Source organism: Excalfactoria chinensis, chromosome 9 (genome assembly GCF_039878825.1).
Source record: "Excalfactoria chinensis isolate bCotChi1 chromosome 9, bCotChi1.hap2, whole genome shotgun sequence".
Taxonomy (NCBI): Eukaryota; Metazoa; Chordata; class Aves; order Galliformes; family Phasianidae; genus Excalfactoria; species Excalfactoria chinensis.
The window spans coordinates 9619108-9640773 of record NC_092833.1 but is presented as its reverse complement, the minus strand read 5'-3'; the positions used below and the strand labels follow the sequence as shown (position 1 = coordinate 9640773).

Below are 21666 nucleotides of genomic sequence, written 5' to 3'. Positions count from 1 at the left end.
ACACATTGCTACAGTAGCCACCTGCATAATCAGATCAGCTCGTGGCACTATCACATATTTAAGGGCAGAACAGCATCATCCATGACCTCACAGGCTTCCTTGCAGTACCATTCTCTGGCTCAGCTTCTCAGTTCGCCCACAGACTTTCACATGCACAGTTTTTGAGGGCTGCCTCCCATCAGTTACATCCTTGGCTTGGTGTTTCCTCCCCTTAATGAGCTCTTGCATCCATCACACCCTTCTGCATTGGTTTCAAGCATCTTCTGACATTCAGAGGCACTTATTGCCTTGTCTGAAGTTTAATGATGCACCACTGTGCTGAGTTTTCCTTTCCATTCCTCTTGCTAAGGATCAGTTCATCTCCATAGGCTCTTTAAGATGCTCCACGCAGTGAGAGAGAAGGGGGATGAAAAACAGAAGGTGGAGAAATGCAAAGTTCCTTCAAGCACTCTTTTCTCCATCCTGCACTCACAAGGTCCCTGCAATGTGGGACAATTGTGCTTACCAGTGAAACTGAGCTTAACTACTCAGCAGCCTCCACTGCTCAATATTTCAAGAGCATAATCCTGGAACAAGTTCCTAATAGCTCATAAAACTAATCCAACATCAGCCACTCCTGTTGCTCATTGCTTTATCAGCCTTGCTTGCCTCTCTTCTTACAGTGCATGGCTCAAAGTCTTTTGCCAGGCTATTGCAGCATCTTAGCTTCGCTAGCTTGCTCAACCTCATACGCCACACTATTTGAGCTGTTACACTATGGTGCATCTCTTCCCTTTACATTATGCCACCTGATACAGTTCAGGGAGAAGTTTGGAGCCTCCCATACTCCTTTCTCACTTCTAAAATATAATACACCCATCTCAATTAGAGAATGCCCATCTCCAGATTAGGAAATCCCATCACTTTTTAGTCAAGCCATTATGCTCCAAAACCACCTACAAGAAGGTGGCCCTCACTTCTTCTGTATTGTGTTATTTCATCAACCTCAAGCTTTGGGAGGCAAACTGAAAGGTCAGAAGAATTCACGGAAGACTCCAAATGCTCTACTTAAGAATGTCTCATGCTAATCTTATAAATGCAAGCGGGTGCCCCAGCTAGTAGTGTGCCATAAGGCACTTCCAAGGGCCTGGGAGAGCTCCTGGGGGGCCATCTGCCTCTGCATGCTGTGGCTGAGCTCATGAAAGGGTTTGAAATCAGTGCATCACCCCCTTGGCATTTCTGGCATGCTGTTTACCAGACAGCTCTTGTTCCAGATAAGATACTTAGAGGGATGGAGGGGACACCTACTATTCATGCATGCACCTGCTGACACAACAGGAAGCCTCTGGGGTTGCAGATCTGTGCAACCTCATGTCTTACTTAAAAGAACTGGCCCAGGCTGAGCTTAAAAGCACAATACACTCAGCCAGGAGCCGGGCCGCTTAAGCCCATTAGAGCAGTCCTCACTGTGACTAAGCAGAACAGTGAAATTAAACAGAAGGAGTTCGGGGGGAAGGCAGGGAGGTCACAGCCCCATGCTTATGGCCGTGAGATTTCAGGCACTATGCATAAGAGCAAAGTTCAGATGAGAAGTACGCATGCTTGGTGTCCAGGTGACATGATAGTGTTTTTCTGCAGGACTCCCATTCAGTCTGCTGCAGCCCAGAGCATGGTTGTGAGCTGGCAGCAGGATTTCTCCAAGAGAGCAGAGGGCAGCATCTGGGGCAGCACAACGGAGGCATGGCCCTGGGGCATGAGGACAGCATGGCTTCCACAGAGATTTGCCTCTGCTCTCAAAGGAGAAAGGGATTCTGCAGCTCCTGGATTTAAATCCTGGCAGAGATCACTGCCAGCTGCTCTTCAGTATCCCCTAAAGAAGGTCAGTATGATAAAAGCTCACCCCTCTGTACCCTACAATCAGCAATTAACAACCACAAGAAAAGCAGCAATAGGTTCTCCTCCTCTTCCCAGGTTTTATTACCCAGCAAGTCTGTGAGTGGGTTCAAAGGAACAGATGTCTTCATTGTGTCTTCCCCCTCCTTTTGCTCACAGGAAGAGGTGGGACAAGGAGGAATGAATTTCCTCCACATGCACTTGCCTACTGCATCCTTCTGCTGTTCAATGGTCACAGAGATAGGGACGGGACTGCGAACTTCTGATACTGTGACAAGTTGTTCAGAGTGCAAACAATTGCAATCTTTCACACTTCGAACACACAGAACAGCCTCTTTATCCAAACAGCACCCATACTTGCATTTAAAATCTCTGTAATGAAAGTAAATAAAAGCTTGACAAATTCATTTTTACTTCATCTCTGCATCTACCCAGACTTGGTGTTTGTGCTAGCTGGGTGGTTTTCAACCCACCAAGACACACTTAGCTCCAAAGCATACATGTAGTTCTAAATGGAATACAAGGGACCACAAAGTGCTCTTAAATGTGGTAGCAATGCAACAGCAAGCTTTTCTGCTTGCACAACCAAAAGGTACAAGAGATATGACTCACGATTAACAGTTTTGCCAGTGAAAGACCAACAATATGAGCCCAGCCAATACGCCACTCGATGCTGCCTTTTGCTTAGACACAGGTGAACGCAGGAAAGAGCTTTCCTGGCACAAGCCATAGACATATTGACAGGATTTTGCTGACAAAGCCTGCCCTTACTGACCTAACCCAGCCAGTAGGCCTCCTGCTTTGAGAGCACCAGCCCCTGCACTCTGAGCTGAAGGAAAATCTGCAGCAGTCCAAGCATGCAATGCTTTGGTCTCTCCCAGTTTAGCAGCTGATGTGCCAGGGGCACTGCATAGAGTACGTTTGGGCTGCTTCACTCACTGGCATGCCAGATCAGGTTTACAGTCACAAGCAAGAAACAACAGGCAGATACTCCTGTCTATAGTGGAAGGAGGTATAGGGCTGCAGACAGCTCCAATGGGGAGGGACAGAGAGGAAACTTTGTGCCACAGTGTAAACAGCTTTCCCCATGGGAACACAGTGACAAGACAGCACTTTTCACCTCTGCCCTATCCTGACTCAGCAGTCACAGAAACAAACCACAGCTCTTCCTATAGTTCCCTTTAGTAAGGGTAGAACACAGTACAGAATTCAGCAGAAGAGAGAGCTCAAAACTTAGCTCAAAACTGATTCATAAGGGAAGACAAACACCACTGCCACCTATACACACTCCTCTTCGAAGCACCTGTGCATCGTGCTACCCCATGCTCCAGTCACTGGAGGCTGCTGGTAATCTTTTTGCATAAATGGGACTTCTGACAGTCACAAAGATGTAGACTCCTCACTCTCCGGTGAGAAGATTCACTGGAAACTCCTTCTGTGCAGTAAAGAAAAAAACAACAAAAAAGCAATAAAAAACCCACACCTGGTTCTGTTGAGACTAACTTAATACTTCCTTCTTATGGGACACAAAACTGCCAGTGTTTGCTCTTTTGGCTGGATTTCCCAGGCATCACTAGTAGCACACAGGCCTTTGGACTTCACCCACATATAAAAGTTTAACCTGATTTGGAGATGAAATGCCTCAATTTACAACCTCAACAGCAAAGTCTAAAGAGCCACCTGTTATGATACTGACTGAGCACTTTTCATTCCCTGTGCTTTTCAGTCTACGTACAAGCAAGTCTTGAATGTGCAGTTACACAGCTGGACATTCAGACAGCTGCCCAGTCTCATGTCTGTGTATAAATCAAGCCCCAAAAACTGTTGCTCCACAGCCTACTGGAACACTGCGTAGGATGACTGTGAAGGGAAAAAATAGGTGAACTAATCATACTTCTAAGTAAGAAAACTGAATTTCCTCCATCTCAGCAGAAGGTGGAAGGAAATACAGTTGGCCAAGAGGACCCTAACGGTCCATATGCTCATGTTATTTGACAATAAAGTGAAAAGCTATGTGTAATTCGGTCACTGTGTGCATCTCTGCATACTGACCAAGCCTACTGCAAGACTTCCGTGTGCACCCCTCATCCCTCTGTTCTCTTAGACCTTCAGTAAATAAAAGGGAACTACTTGGCATGGCAGCAGCTACAGACACAGCCCAGCATTTCACTCCAGCTATTGCACTTCTCAATCTGACAGCCAGCTGAGAGTTCTGGAATATGTTTTGGCATCACTTCTAGCTGAATCATCTAGTAATATAAACCACATCTGTTCTACACACATGATCTGGAAAGCATCTTTTCTTCAGCAATTTCACAGGAGGAGAAGGTAGAATTGATAGCAGCTTGGCTTGCAGCCCTGAACACACAGCAGACAGAAGGAATCAACTTTTCTAGTCTAGGCTGCAAAAGGAAAAGAAAATCAATCCAGGTTATTCTCTGTAACTCACTAACTGACCACAACTATTGCTTAGAGATGGTGAACAAAACCCTGCCAAGCTCCTCCACAGGAGAACTTTGAGAACAAACAGGACAAACCCTGAAAGCAGGGATTTGTGCAGAGATGCACAAAGGAACAATCAAAAGAAACAGGCAATCCCAACAGGTCAATCAATGGTTAAAGCAATTCAATGAAAGTGAAAGCTAACAAAGGGCTACAAGGTGCGGATTACTTAAAACAAAACAGCAATTTATAGCCCAAGGATTTTCTTCAAAGCAAAGATCACAGTTTCCTGTTAATCTTTGTAAAGATTCGAGTACTGTAGAGTTCTATCCCAAAACAAGAACTCCTATTGATACTGGCACTATAAACTAAAAGCCTAAGTTGCCACGTGAAACACTAAGCACTGCTGGTGACCATTGACCCCAATACTTGTGGGACGGCTTTGCTGGATGTGCATCAGATGAAGCCACACTTCTGGCTCATCCCCTGCAAAGACACCATCTAACAATGAAGGTGCTCCTCTGGCTGCAGCACCTGGAGCAGCAAAGAAGTCTTGTGAGCCAAACATCCTCCTGGGACACAAATCTTGGGTAGCAAAGCCAGCTATTGTGTTGCCTTTTCTTTGAAGCCTCACATTGGGAAATGTGGCGTGTACATCACCTGTGGTAAAGTGTATTGCATCTCCTCTCAAAGAAAAGACTGTAAGAGATGGAAGAACTTGAGCTTCCTGCTGAGTGCTAAGTACCACCAGGCACAGTGCATCACTTCAGATCCCTTAGCTCTACAAAAAGCAGATTTAAATTCCTTGTTGCATTGTAATGAAAAGAAAAACAAAGAAAAAAGCAAAGAGATCAAAAAGCCTTGCTCACTCCCAGGTTTTCTTAAAGAAAAGCAGTGAAGAGTTAAGTAAGGCCTGGCTACTGCTTAACTTTTGTCCTTGTCAACCTTGGCTGCATGCTTTCAATACTAATGAAGACAGAGTTAGAAACAGAAGAAAAAGAAAGAAAGAGCAGGTAGGCAGTGGGGTTTCACAGCAATCCAAGCCAAGAGATTCTGTTCTGTGCTATGGGAAGCGAGAGATGTTCTCAGTTAGATTGCTAGTAGTATAGAACTGATACATCTAGAAGTATTTCAGGTTACAAAACTACACTATGAACTGAATAATAATAACTAGTAAAATATATAATAATGATACATTCTCTGCTATATCATCAAGTACAATCAAGTCTGTGCTAATAATGAATCTTTCTGCCTCACAGAAATGACTCCTAGCCTGCCTGCACTTCATCTAACCAACCACCCTGATGTGCAGCTGAAGAAGGGAGAACTCACCTAAAACTTCCAACCTGAATGACCGAAAAACTCAGAATTTGCTCATTCTTCCAAGTAATTTTTTGAACGTCTGTTGTTCAAGATGCTCCACATAATAGGACAATCCAATTCTTAAAATAATGTAAGTTAAAATGAGCCTCCTCAAAAGCCTCTGAGCTGAATCATCCTCTTTCCAGGAATTATTATAAAGTATCTTTGACCTGAAAAAAACAGTGGTTTGGAAGAAAGCTAAACAGCAGCAAAGAAAAGACAGATGACAAAAAGTCTACACGCACATTATATGCTTTATAATACAGTGCCATGTACATGCCATGAATCACAGTCAGCCAAATGCCTTCATTACTTGGCATGCATATTTGCATCCAACCAAAGCACATCAATTAGCTATCCTTTCCAAACAGCTAAACACATAATAGTTATTTATGGCTCGAGACATTTTGTTTCAAAATATCCCAATGCAAAATTTGTATCATTGAAGCTAAACAATAAGATATCAGTTTGCAAGTAATGCTGCTGGCCTGAGAGATCAGCAGTATTATTATCTTTTTGTTATCAGGAAGAAAATAAATTTGTCTTTCACAGAAAGCTATCAGCATGGAGTTTGGATGGAGAGCATCACACCTCTGGCTGGATAGAGAAAGAGACAGAGGAAGGGAGGCAGCATGAAGAGCCAATCCCTTCCACCATGGGATGGAAATGGCTGGTGCTATTTGCAAGCAGCAGAGGATGGAGAAGCAGACCTGCATCTCCTCAGTCTGTGCAGACAGATGCCACCAGGGCACAGATGCCTGTGCTGTGCCTGTCTGCTGCTCTGCCAGCTGTAGATGCAAGTCAGGTGCTTACAGCTTCAGAGTAGCCTGAAGTCAGGGTGAGCACCAGGTGTGTACATACTTAAGAAGAGCTTTCAGCAATCTGTAGGTATGGAAAATACAAGGGTTGGCAAAAACAGCTCATAAAAATAAAAGACCATTGAAATATAAAATAAAATGCAGGAGAATGCACTCTGTTAGCCACAGTAAGTCCCTCGGGAACTGCAAGACGCTGAGAGAGCACTGCAAGTACAGATTATTTCACCCTCCCTTAGACAGCTAACAGGATCCAACCCTTCCCACCACTTAAAATTCAATACTGTAAGAGACTGCTGACTCCTGTGTACATCGGAAGCAATGGGAGAGGCAAACAAAGCTGCTTTACTTTCCTCTAATCTTTCTCCCTCGTGTGCCTGCACCAGATGGTGCTGAGCTGCAGGTTGGAGGCTAAGAATAAGCCCAGAGGAAACAAAATGGTAATATTAGGTTATAAAACAGCTGACCTTCAAATATGACGTCAGCTCCTGTTTAATTGATGGGACATGTCCAGACAGACAGACGCATGCACACTGGGATGTCCATACTCAGCACCTTCCTTTCTAATACAGGAAGAAGCCATACGGCACCACTGTTACAAGGTCTGTTCAAACTTTACTGGTGTAAAAAGAAGCAGAGAAAAAGAGCTTGTTTACCTTGACACAGGCAGACATGCTTTAGGATAGCATCCCTGCCAAAAGGGTTGTGTTTAACACCTTGTCCTAGAATCCTCGTTCTCTACTCTTGTCTGCCTCTTGTCCACTGCAAGCAAGAGTTAAATAACCTGAGTTACATAGCATATCTTCCTTCCATATAAGGAAAATTACTAAACACAAGATACACTGGTCCAGAGCTTTACTTACAGCTGCTGTCATTGCAAACACTGCCAGGAATGGTGGTTTTAAGCACTATACTGAGGATTGGGGATATCCTGCTTTGGTGAGGTGCAGACCCTGGAGAATTGCTGCAGAATACAATAAATTCTGCCTCTTTTGATATGCTGATCTCAAACATTTCCCATCAGAAGCATGTCATATGATGATTTTGTACAGAACCATGGAGGCTGGAAAAGACCACTAAGATCATTTAATCCAACCATCAATGATGTCCAGCTTTGGGATAAAGAAAGCAAAACATTAAATAAGCTTGGTGATGAAAAGGAAGACCATGTGCTAGGCAACTGCTACAGAGCAGTGTGAAACTCATAGGACTGAGAGTCAGAAGCTCTGTGTGGCTCTCTGCTTCACTTGCAAAGCCATACAACAAAACACACCACCTTCCTCTCCTCAGCAAGGAAGCCAACCCCTGCCCACCTGCCACAGCTGTGTTTGCAAGTAGCTGAAAAGGGTTTAAAAGAAAAAAAATAAGAGGTTTTGGATTCCATTTTAGTGCTTTTAGAAGAGCACTCCACTCATATCACACTGAAGAAAGCAGCCTGCATCACACACACACACTGAGTCACACAATTATGGCCACACTTCCTCAGCCTCTAGAGAAAGCTGTGCTGAGGTTCCCAGAAGCAAGGGACAAAGCCACATTTGCGTGCCAGCGCTGAACAGTTCAGTATTTATGAGACATGAACAAAAATATAATAGCCGGCTCTAAACAGCTCAATGCTGTAAGACTGAATTTCAGCCCCAAAGATTCTTCAATCGGGAAGGGACAAAGGCAAGTGCAAAGCTGCTCCATCACTGTCACAGCTGAGTACCTGCACACAGACAGCAACACAAACACCTCTCTTACACACCACAACAGTACCAGGTCTGCAAGGCTATGCTCTCCAGAGCATGGATGTTGGCCCAGCTGCCTATCTGATCTCACACAGGTCCTCCACCAACCTACTGCTGCCTGGTTCCACAAACGGCCCTGCGACTTCTCGTCCTCAGAAACCAAGACTTGTCGCAGGCTGCTGGCAGGGGAAATGCTTTCCTAAGAACTCAGGAATTTTGCACTGAGCTTGGAATTGGGACAGCAGTGATTTAACATCTACCATTAAAAGCAGTTTAAAATTTAATGGTCAGAGAATAATAAATCCTACCCAGACGTTTTCAGCTTCCAAGCCAGGACATCAGCAGGACAGAAATAGCTTAGCTACAAGGCAACCAAGAACAATTTTAAGTGTATTTTGCAGACAACACATGCTATGGATTGTTTCTACCCACAACCTTCTCCAGCACCTTGATGAGAAGACACTGGGTCGGGAAAGGAGATACTCAAGCAATCAATACTTGCACGCTAAATTAGGCAGACTCAAGAACTGAGGAATAAGGCAGACCAACCCTGAACTGCAGTGTGGAAGTATAGCACTGTTCTCCTTGGTGCCAAACAGAATTTTCCTTCAAAATCATGAAGGTGACTCACTTGGGACAAGTGTACTTCTTACACCGCGCTTAGCATCTCAGGTAGTTTGAATCACTGCCTAGTTATCAGGCGTGGCGCTAAACAGGCTGGATGTGATAGTAGCTCCATCTTTCCCCAACATAGTTTCTCCCCTCACATCCTTAGATCACTGCCACTGTAATCTGGGGGCTATACACTGCTACCAACAGCTTCTTCAATATCCCACTCAGTAAAGCTTAAAAATAAAGGGGGGCGAGAGGGGCTGTGATAAAGGGAGTGAGGTGAAGCCATGCTATGCCAGCGAAGGGAAGAGGCCTCTCTTCAGATTTCTGATGGAAGCTCCTGCTGTTCTAATGGAATCTCATCCAGGGAAAATAAATCTTTAATTAAAGAATGCTACAAACAAGCACAATGGGGTTTTCTGTGGGAAAACCAACCCAACTGCAGTTTCTAAAGCTCCTAGTTGAACAGAGGGCAGCAGCAGCATCCCCACACGGTGCTGAAGTCTGCATTCCTAAAATTCCCCCATGCATGCAGACATGCCTGGAGAAGGCTGCTGAGTAAGTAGCTCAGGGGTTATTAGCTGAGAGTTCAGGTTCAGATCTGCCACAGGACAGAGGTCAGGGCTCCTCATTCCTCCTGGGCTTTTCCCGTGGATGTCTTCAAGTATCCTCAGCCTAGCACCCTCAGTGTCCTTTCTCCACTCACCACTGCACTGAGCAATTTTGCATTCCTCCCGTTGTTAAAACCCAAGTAAGTGCTGTAAGGTCTCTAGAGCTGAAGCGCAGGAGGTACATGCTTGCAGCAGTCTCCTGGGAGGTCTCAGGAAAACAGAAGGTTAGTGTTAATGCAGCAGGAATCAACAAGCCCTCTTGTATCTTATTCCAAAGTGAAGACAAAGGTAGGGTTTGTTCAGCTAGGCGGTACTGCCAAGCCTTGCAAGGGAGGCAGAAAAAGACATGGACATTTTCTTACATTGTTTTGGACTTCATCTCTTGAAACAGTGCGTATGGGAGTATTTCATAGAAAAAAAAACATCACCAAAAATTGGAAATGCAGAACAAAAATACTTGGAAGTAACCTACACCTGTCTGCTATACTGCTTTTTTAGAGGGAAAGGGAAGCAGGAGGAAGGGGAAAAGAGAAAACAAAATAGAACACTTTCAGCTTGTTTATCCTAATTTCAAAATGGGAAAAAGTCGCTAAATCTTTCAGAGTTTTAGAGCAGAAATGAAATTGAAACAAACATCTTATTTATGGGGATATTTTCAAAAAAATATGGCACACCAACACTGGAAAAAGCAGAGCTGAAATGCACCTGGGAAACCTAGCCATAAAGCAATAAAAATGAAAGAAGGCCCCTGAATTCCCCATGCTTCCAGCCATAAAACACAAACAACAAATGGGGGAAAGGACCTGCAAAAGGAGAGACTTAATTCCTGTTATTTGGTACTTCTCTGTTTGCTAGTCAAATTGCACAACGCTTTCCTTTAAGCTATCGCATGCAGTGTTTAATAGGAGCACTTTCAGCCACAAGACTCTGAGCTGTATTTGGCAGCTATATTGCCAATAATAAGCTGTTAGAATATCTTGCTTCTTTAGCTTATCAACTCCCTTAAACAACGCCTTGTGGCAGAAGCCAAGGTGCTGTGTGACCAGGAAATAGGTTGTCTTGGAGACATCTCCACAGACAACAGCTCAGTCAGTCACTTTGAGTGATGCCACCTACCAATCTGCACATTAACTTCTAAGGGAAAATTAGGATATCAGGGCTACTGAAAGAAGTCATCACCTGCAAGAAACATGCTGTTCTCCTATGTACTTCTAGCTGAAAGAAATGCTGTAACAATACGATAGTTCTGATCTCAGAATGCACTGCTACTTCCCTGTGTAATTGGGTCACTAAGAGGCTAATGGTGTTCCTGCCCTTATGACCACTTATACGAAAGTTATAATTGATGCTGTTCTTCCAGAATCAGCTTCAGGTCAGACATGCAAAAGAGAAAGTATCCAAATGGTTAGATAAAGAGGCAATGCAGAAATGCCACCTAGTTATGGCTAAGCTTCAAGAATTAGAATGAAAGTTATTACCACCAAGAACCAGGCCTCATTTTACCAAGACTACTAATTACCTGCCTACAAAGTAAACCCCTAGAAGTAGGTTACCATATAACCTAATAAAAAGGGATGCTTATTTCCTTGTCCCTTTACTGGGACACTAAAAAGAGATGCCATTCTCTCAAATAAAAACTGGAACCAATCTCACCCAGTTCAAAAACACAGATGTATCAAACTCTCCATCACTACATATACACACATAGTGTCAAGGCAGAAAGGAAGCCAAAGGCCAGAGAGACTAGATCCATACCAACCAAGCATTACTCCATGCTTGGGACTCAGGATGGTGGACGACAGACATAAGATCTCCAATATCTCCCACAACATCTTATCTGGCAATAAGCCACCCACCAGGCTCTATCCTCCCCCTCCAGCAGTTACTGGATCTAGAGAAACATAGACCAATGCCCATATAGAGAGCATCCTAAACTACCATTGGCACATGCTCTGGTCATGCAGCATTGTCAGAACTGATGGATGTTTATTCTCCTTCTGAGCTGCTGAGGCCATTAGCACAGAGAGCCACTGGAGATGTGAAGACCCAAGTCCTTACACAAGCACAGAGAGATGCACTTAACATATCAACAACTTTGCTAACTTGATAGCTTCTTTGACTACTATCCACCAAATGTAAGTTTGCATATTTGTAGCACGTTACTTACAAATCCCCTGCATGATTTTCTTATTAGTACCACATGACTAGAGAATAGCCAAATTTCTGTGCAAACAGGGGTATATGCAAATGCTTAGAGTCTTCAGGAAGAAAGATCCAGTGTCCGTACTGAACATTCCTGTCATCAGCTTCAGTTAAGGCTGAAAAATAAAAGCCTTGTCCCAACTGCAATGAAAGGTCCCCCTGGGCAGGGAGAAGAGTGACTCTGCTCAGAGAACATTTACAACTCAGCTGAATTAGTTAGTGTGCGTTGAACACTGAAAATTGTGAAGTAGTATATAAATGGCAATGATTCTTACTTATTATTGTTTCGGTGCACAACAGCGGAAAGTAGTGCCATTTACGGATGCAAATTAAGAACAACAGGAGGTCTATCACCATGTTGGGGGTTGGGGGATTTTATTCATTTGTCTCTCCTTACTTCTATAAGAGTCCCTTCTATAGAGCTCCTATGATCCCTGCCAAGCAGGGCTGGCCTCAGCCCAGTGCAGATCTGCCAACAGGGGATGAGAACTCCACCTGCAAACCTCAGCAGTATCACTTCTCAACATTACACTCCAAAGCACTGTCATCAGTGCCCTGAATACCACAATGCTTTCACTTGAATTGTTTGTTTGGGGCAAAGTGGGACAAAAACAAATAAAGGTATATATACATTTTCAAGGTACCTGGTTAGTTAAAAATTGCAAGCTCAGAGTGACACATGCTTGTAACTTCAATGTCTCCAGCTCTGACTTAAGGTATGCTACGTGCTTATGTAGCACTTACAACATCCCATTCTCAAGATAATTAAAATAACTGTAGAGACAGTCGTTCTTTGGTATTACAAGCCTGTCAAAGTAGTTATTTTCAGTATAATGTGTCTGCCTCACTTGAACGCGTTACACATTCATAAAGTTCAGAGGACACTGAGGAAACCTAGGAGTACAGAGTCAAGCTCTAATAGAGAGCATATAAAAGACCATATCTGATATATGCTTGTTCAAATTCTAATAGCACCTTTTCCCTCAATACTGCACTTAGATGTGCATTACAGCTTGCACACAGGAAAAGAGAAAAAGCTTCTAATTTAAACAACACAGCTTGTTCAGATATGCTGCATTTGCAGAGAGACTTGCACTGCTTTTACCTTCTTGAAGTGAGAGACTGCTTACTCCGTTGCCCTGTCTATGAAATACAGAGATTTCAGCAGGTTAAGCATGGAGGGCCTAATACCAAGGGGCCAATATCAACACCTGATCTGCCATTCACCACACTGCATGCAACTTTCAAAAGGCAAATTGCAGACACAGAAGGCAACGGAGCCCCTGAAGAGTTGTTACAGCAACATTCCCTCCTCTATTTGCAAAGCTGCAAATTGTTTTGTGAATACCATTCAAACAAAAGGTTTAAATAAACATCCATACCCTGTCTATGCTGGAGGAGAAGCAAGATCCACTGGTTCCATGGCAGGGTCTGACTACTGCAGAGCAGCTGTGCATCTATACCCGCATACAAACCTGCACCCATAACCAGGCTTCAGAATTTGCAAAGGAAGAAGCATACTTAGAAGTAGAGGAGGATATTTCCTCCTCTTCCCAGGAGTTGCCTTTTTTCATTTGAAGGTATTCAGCTGGCTCCCTTGTTTGCACTCAACTGATTCCTCAGTACACCCAGCAAAGCTGTACAATCACATTCAGGAGTGGCAATGTACAAAAAAGAGTTTACATGAATCAGTCACAAAGTACCTACAAGGGCCTGCAGACTCCAGCAGAATGCCCTCTAGAACAGGGTCCTGCCACACCGAGCCAGGGACAGAGATCAGAGTTATCAGCTTTGACACTCAGCAGGAATATGTCACGAAGGATTAAATCACTGTATCATGAAGTGTCAGCAAGTGCAGCTTTCCTGCTGCTCTACCACTAAGTTATACATTAATTAGTGAGGTACAAAACAACACAAAGTATCTCCAAGCACCTGTCCTGTGGACATCTCCATCTCCAAGCTCAGCCAGAGCTGTTAGCACAGGACTCTTTTCCAAGAGGAGTTCCATTGTGTCCCAGATCAGCCAAAGCATTGCCATGAGACCCATTAAAATGCAAAGTGTAGAAGTCTAAAGGGAAAAGCACAGAAGTTGATTACAGCACTTGACTTTATATTTTTAATACTTGTGTAATGGATCCCTTGCTCAGAAACTCAGTATTTGATTTTCTAAACAAGGTCATACATGCATCACTGAATAAAAGCATCCTTTCTTGAGAGAAGTGTGGAACAGCACCCAACAACGTGAACAGAAGAGCTGAAATAAGTCAGAACAGAAAAACCTCAAAGCCTAATATCTGTTGCAACAAAGCAAAAACTAACCTACTTATTTCTGGATGCAACTACTGAGGAGTGTTCCCTGCTACTCAGCAATCGTGGACCAAATCCCATACAAACTCTCATTCCAACAGTGGGCAGAAGAAATTCCACCTGTATTAGTGAAGGTCCAAGCAGACCAACAACACCCCACACCTAAACCTCTACTTTTCATCTAAATCATGGCCTTAGAAATGTGTAGTAGGACAAAAGAAATGGTTCTATCCCAGTCTCTTACTGCTACTCAGCAGAATTTCTACCTTCATCTGTCAAGGCATCTTCCCTTGCTTTCTGTCTCAAACTGCTGCCTTTTACTGCTTGTCATTGCCAGACTCTGCCAAGTTACATCAGCAGAGATCCTCTATTTTTTAAACTAATTTCTCAGAGCATTGGGATTCCTTCAGTATAAAATAAGATTACTTGCTAGAACTGCCTAACTGGGTCAGGCTGTAATGCCTCTCCTAGTAGCAGAACTGCACTTGATCTCAAAGCCACTGCTAGAGCAACACACAACAGAGCAACTATCCACCTTCACCACTTGAAGACTTTCTGAAACTTGGCTCTCAAAAACAGGCTTCCATTTCCAGCTGTAACCTCAGAGTGTTGTAGGGTTGAACCACTCTGAGATAAAGAATAGCAACACCACAGTGCTCCATATTCACCACCATGCCACCTCTCACCACTTTTGAAGCAGGGGAGATGGGGAATTCTTCTGGCATTACTGAGGTCCCACCATGTATCATTAGGCACAGAAACTGGCACAGTGCTGTGAGAATTTGGGTACAGCGTAAGATGGAACATAAGTGTCCAGACTTTGTGTTTAGCACCCAGAATGTTTTCCTTAGGGTGAAATCCACTTCTTGTTCTACAAGCTGAAAGCACCCAGTTCTGTGCAAACACCATTATGTGTTAACCATGTATTAACCATTTTCTAAGTAAAATCACACTGTCCAACATGAAATATAATGCATTAACAGGATTGTTACAACTTACTTAGCATCAAGTATCTTTCAAAAGTCAAATATACTGGGGGGGAGGGGGAAGGGAATTGATCTTTCTTAAACTGAATGCTACAGCAGATGGTAATTCCCTTATAACCAGAAAGCCATTTCAGAAATGGTGCTTCAAAAGAATTTTTAAAGGTTTATCTGATGAAAGAGCACATAATGCAGGAACATGTCAGGTTGGCTGAACTATTAATCCACTCAGTCCAGGACAATTTCTAGTTGCAGTAAGAGGAATACAGCAGAGCAGTGGAAATGAAACCATACAGTGGAATTCTCTTAATAGAAGGAAGGGGAAATCCATAGCAGCATCTGTCCATTGGAACATCTGCTGCTAAAGATTTATTCTGAATGCCTCACAAGCCACCTTCCAGTTGCATTAGCTAAGGAAGAAGCCAAACCCCGTATTTCTGTTAGTTAAATGTTAAACAGAATTGTGCTAAAAGAAGTTACAAAACTTCACTGGATGTAAAATTCATAGTAAGGGTGGGGAATCCATAAAGTATCCTGCAGGTTACAATAAAGCTTCACTTTATTTTTATCCCATCTCAGAAGGGATAATATCTTGTAAAATGTATTTGGTTCTTAAGCCTTACTGTAGCAAATAAGCTACAGCTCTTGTTTCCCTAATTAGCACCCACACAACCCAAAGATCAGATTCATACACTATCATCACCTAGAAACATTCAATGGACTTAGTGGCATACCACTTAGTCTCAGAGAACTGAGAAATTCATGCCAAAACCTCTATCTGCATCTGCCAACACAGGGTCTCATGCAGACACACTTGGAGTTCCACTGTCACCTGGCACTATTCATGCTGAAACAGCCCTGGCAAGAGAAGTTCCACTGACTGGAGGTGGCAGCTATCACAAAAAAATGTGCATAGTTTTGAGATTCCCTTCAAGAAGCCCAGGCAGACAGGACTGAGGATTGATTAATCTTGAGTCTCCCCTAGCATGGACTCTGGGTCTCCAAGAACACATCTGTCAATTAAATCACCAAAGCTAAAATACAACATGCCCCCCAGCCTTCCCGAGCAGTGTTGTATTTGCCTTTATTTAGCTTCACCTACAGGCAGCTGCCTACAAGAAAGTTGAACAACTGGTTTCTAACTAGAATTCATGCAAAGTCATGTGGAATAAAAAAGGAAAATTCAAAAACCCAACAACTCACGTATCCTGGTTACCATCCTCCACTATAATTATAAAATTGCCCTTAAAACATAATTGCATAATTGGGCTTGGCAAGCATTCACCCAGATCTTCTACAAATATTTCCACAGACTGAAGGAACAGGCGGTGGGCAGTCTGACAAGCCTGCCATGAGAATTCATGCCCTTAGGACATGTTCCTTGCTATTACACTAAATACTTTGCATCACAGCCTAATGTTTCAAAACAGTAGTTGAGCAAGTGAAGTACCAGCGTCTTAAAACAAATTAAGAGAAACATTTTCAAGCTATTTTCACTGCACACAGGGAACAACTCCTTTGAACAAAGAGACAGAGGTGGCTAAAGGCCCCTCCCTACAAGAAAGACACTGAGGCTTTGGAGTGTGCCCAGAGAGGTGCAGCAGAGCTGTGAAGGGTCTGGAACAAAATGAGGAGCAACTGAGGGAATTGGGATTGTTCAGTCTGAAGAAAAGGAGATTCAGAGGAGACCTTATTGCTCTCTACAACTCCCTGACAGGAGGTTGAGGAGAGATGGGGATCAGCTTCTTCTCGCAGGTGACAGCAATAGGACAAGGGGGAATGGCCTAAAGTTGTGCCAGGGGAGGTTCAGATTGGATATAAGGAGGATATGCTTCTCAAAAAGGTAGTGATGCACTGGCACAGGCTGCCCAGGGAGGTGGGGGAGTCACTGTCCCTGGAGGTGGTCAAGAACTATGGGGATGTGCTACATAGGGACTTGGTTAAGTAGGCAATATTGGTGGTAGGAGGATGGTTGGACTAGATGATCTTAAAGGTCTTTTCAACTTGTCAGATTCTATGGATTCTTTCTAACTGGTAACAGAAAGAATTCAACTTAGGTGAAATTGGTTGACTTCTGATAGTTAGAGCTAAACCAAAGACACTGATACCTTGTGAGGTATACATCACCAGTATGGCCGCCTATCCCTTAAAAAATAAAATACACCCTCAAAAACAAGTACAGAAACATGATCTGGAGGGAGAGGGGACGGAACAGAAGCCAGAAATGAAATCTGCATTACAGTAGGGTTGTTTTTAACAGCTGTGCATTATGCATTCAGCAGCACAGGGAATGCCAGCAGGGAGCCATTATTAACATAGCCCTCAGTGTGCAGTGTGCTCCTATAACGATTGGCCTCTCTTGAGAAAAGGTGTGCACACACAAAAGGTTTAACCCTAGAAAGATCGTTTCAATCCTGTTGCTATTTCATCAGCTCAGTGCCACAAAAGAAACCAGAGAATTTCTCTGATTTATCATAGACAAGCAGGTAACAATTCCAACAATACATGAAATCTAGTCTACAATAGGAGGTTTCATCATCAAGTTGTACCAGAAGGGCAAAGGGAAAAAAATACGTCCACAAACTGCTGCAACATAGTCACACTATCAGTGTTATTCTGATACACAGACCTCCAGTACCATGGAGGCCATGAAATGCCTCTCTTGTAGAAGACACCACTGAAAAGGAGAATCATCAGACCGGGGAGCCAGGAAATGCTCTCAGCAGGCTCACCACACCCCTCTATCAGGTGCTGATGGGAGCTCACTCTCTATCCTGTCAACAGTTCCAAGTGGCAGCGGACTGCCAAGAGCTGTGCTGAGGTGGGCAGCTTTGGTCCTACATAAGTAATGTGCGTTCATTGAAGAGACAAAAAGATACACCAGAGGCCTTCAAAAGGGAACACCGATTTGTGCCAGCTTGAACCCGTCTTTTCCCTGGTTTGAGGGACAAAGGACATTGAGAGGAAAGATAAGGGCACAAAGTGCCCTGAGCATTCCTGTTCTGACTCTACAGAGAAATCACTGCCTCATGACAGGAAAAAAAAACACCAGCACAAAGGGCTGGAGAACTGCTCTAGACCACTGAACATCATTGTGTGCCCTTAGAATACACAGCTCTGTGTGGTCTGCATCCATCCATACCCCCTTGCTCTGTTCTTCTTAGCTCCTCTCATTAAGAAGTAAAATCTAAGAGTCAATATCTCTAATAACGTGAGCTGCTGTGAGGTAGCAATAGCACTGGAAATATCAAGAGGTTATTTAATATGCAATGTTCTCTTTCCCAAGAGCAGAATGTTTCTTTCTTCTTTCTTCCTTTCTTTTTAAAGCCTAGCACAACTGTGCTTTACAACACTTTTTTATATAGGTGCTGAACAGAAAGGTATTCTTCATTAATTCCAGGAGTACTTGCACTGCAGGAACAATGCTCTCAAGATCAGGCACCCCTAAAAGGTTTTGCAATATCAGTACTATGCACCACTCATCACCATTGCAGCAAATGCTTTAAAAATCTAAATATCATTGGTAGCAACATCATCATTTGATAAGAATACTCCTTTATCACTTCTTAAGCACAGAAAAGCAGCCACAGTCAGAATAAGCGATGAGCTCCTTTCATGACTGGCAGACAGAGACTCGGTCTCCCTGTCAATCCCAGCCAGACTGTTGTGCAGAACACAAAGCTCTGTTCCCTCAACTCCTTTTCTTGATTAACACAGCCTTCCCCTTTGAGACTCAGTCATACCTGTGCTGAGGAGACAAGTAATTACCAGGCAGAGGGAAGTCACCCAGCACAGACACCAAAAGACACCTGTTGTTTCAGCAGAGGGTGTCAGCAAGACCATATGGTCTTGGTGATTAAGTATGGGATGCCCAGGAATTGCCTGCATTCAGAAAATACTCAATTCCCTCACCAGACAGCCAGGTCATTTACAGCCCTATTTTGATGCACGGGGCACAAGATTTTGGACAAAGGCATGGCAAGCAGCACCTCTCCATAATTTTATCATAGCACAGCTTTTGAGCTCTCCCATTGTTCTGTCACTAAGAGCCAGGTTAAGGCAGCATACAGAGAAAAATAGTTAATATAAAAAGAAAGTAAAGATCTGAGCTAGAGGACAAGCCACACGGAGTGCAAGCGTCAGAGAATCTGTGCAAAGTCTTCTTGCCTATCATTCATCCACAAATTATGCACCACTGTAATTAAATCAGGAAAGCTACGTTTAATTTTCCTATCATCACCCGATGAGATAAGAGCAGTACGTATGGGAGGGATCGGGCACAGGGGAAAGAGCTATTTATTAATAAGTTAAATCATTTTAGATTTAAGAGCCTATGTGGCTAAAAAGGGTCTGATCTACAAGCACAGCTTCTGTGTCTAAAGCAGACAAGTCAGACACCCCATCTCCATTTCTGTCCTGGGCATGGTCCTGAGGTCTTGTCTTTCTTTCAGAAGCAAATTGCATTGCTAACTGTGAGGCATAACTTAGACAGAAACATAGCTACTGCTTAAACCCAGCTTTAGTCTAGATACTTAAAACTAAATGCTCATCTCCCACCAATAACATTAACAAACAGCCACATTAATTTATGTTGCTTGTAACAGACTAAGACTCTGTTTTCATGATAGCAAGACCTCAGAGTGCACTTGCAGAAACGCAAGGTACACTACAACCTGTTCTTCTGTCTTTCCTTTATTACCTTTTCCTGCCAGTGAGACAGGAAAACATGCTCTGGTCTCTGACCCCTGCAAAGACGAGCAGTGCTTTAGCAGGACCACATAAAGCCATTTCTACCCATCAGCCACACACTGAGAACTGCTGTTCTCACAGCTCTCTGTCCTTCGCTTCATCTTGCCCAGACCTGCTTCCTCAGCCAGTTATTTAAAGCCCTGATTGAAAAATGTATCAGATTATAATAGTGGATGACCTGTACAGGATGGGGTTTTCACTAAGAAAAATCCTATAGACTGTTGCAACCAGGGCTTCACCACATAGCTTTTTTAAAACAGGAAGGGAAAAATATTTATAACAGCAACTATAAATATACATGCTACTGACTTTTCAACTTGTTGTCCTTGTTCTCAAAGCTAAATTTAGTCCGTTGTATCCTGTCCAACCCTTGGTGAAAAAGCAGTACATACACAAAGTTGTGCAAATCGCAAAGCAGGCAATTAGCTGAGCACCTCACCAGATAACCAGCTGGATGGGTAGATGCTCACTTAATGAGCATAGGTATGCTCATGGCTACCGAGAAAGTGGTCTATTTCTGGGATGGGATACCCCCACGATAGAGCAAATAATGATTATTGCAGGATAATGGCAATTATTATAGGATAGCTCTGTGCTTCTGAATGAGAAAAGTGATGCAGGTTATTCACTGCAGACCATACATCAGGATTCAGGGGTCAGTGGGAGCCTCTGAGCCACAAAGAACCCCTCTCTGCCCACACCTGCCAATTAATCACATTCTTATTTTATGCACATAAGTGTTTTGGATACTGAGACACATCTGGCAGAACGATTTAAAGTCCAGCCTGCACATAAAAGAGCATCCTTTTGTATCCCAAGGGCTCTCATTCATGAGTGATTTCTTAGTCAAAATAAGGTAAATATTTATCAGGAAATTAACACCTGGAGAATCAGAGCTGTTAGTCATTACACTGCTAATCTTAATAAGCCTTAGTCATGCCAGAGCCCAGGCGATTCCTGCAAGGGCCAGCACCTTTTCCCCCCACTTTAAGGATCCCTGCCTGCGATGCAAAGTTTCACGCAGATGAGGACTCCCAGCCACAACCCAACTTGCTCCACTCGCAGCAAGTTTTGCAACTGAAGCAAGAAACGCAGTTCAGAGGATGCTCCTCTACAAGCACCGGCCGGTCTAATAAACCCCTAAGAAATAAACACGTTAAATAAATCTGCGTTTCCGACATCCTTGATAGCTGGGATAAAAACAATAAAGGCTCGGGCTCTCTTCGTTTCCAGCCCTGAGGTCTCGCCGTGATTCTCCGGCGCCGGCCAGCTCTGCGACCCAGCCTTTCCTCTCCGCTTATAAACATACCGCTGCTAAAGGGTAGGTGAGCGGACAGGGAAAAACAGCGTCCCGGAGGGGAGGCGTTCTCTGCGGCCCCCGGAGCCCCCGCGGCGTGGACACGCTCCGCGGTACCGCACCGCCCTGCGCCGAGGTCCCGCCGGCATCGCCCCCGCCCCGCGCGGTCCTTGCCCTACCCAGCATGGAGAAGATGAAGTCCTTCGCTGTGTGGATCTCCAGGGCACGCTGGTCATCGTACTCCCTCTGGTCGTGCTTGGTGAATTCCTGGATGAGTTTATTCAATTCCTCTACCCTGGCTCCCGATCGGAAATCCAGCTCCGGGAAGGGCGGCTTGCTGTTGGTGCCGGCGGACCCTGCCTTGCTGGCGAGAGGCGCCGCCATCTTCATGCAAAAAAAAAAAAAAAAAAGGAAAAAAAAAAAAAAAAAAAAAAAAAAAAGGAAAAGAAAGGGAGAGGAGGAGAAAAAAAAGAAAAGAAAAGAGCAATGTTGCAATGGAAGAACGCAACCCGCAGCGCAGCGGCAAGCCCGGACGCGGGGCTGCCTGCGGGGCCCGGGAGGCGCGGAGGGCGCCGGGCGCCGCGATCAACAAGCGGCAGCGCTGCTGCGCCCCCGCCCGCGGCACCGCGGAGCCGCCCGCCGCCGCGCTGGGGGCCGGGCCGGGCGGCGCGGGGCCGCCTGCTG

The 21666-nt window shown here is 44.2% G+C and overlaps 1 protein-coding gene across 1 annotated transcript in view; it reads right to left on the bottom strand.

The window, feature by feature from the left end:
• The window catches only part of MB21D2 (Mab-21 domain containing 2), a 47328-nt gene extending 25956 nt beyond the window's left edge, over positions 1-21372 (bottom strand). The window contains exon 1 of the mRNA XM_072344365.1: positions 21162-21372. Within this exon, the coding sequence (XP_072200466.1) occupies positions 21162-21372 (211 nt within the window). The remainder of the gene's footprint in view (positions 1-21161) is intronic.
• Between the last annotated feature and the right edge of the window lie 294 nt (positions 21373-21666).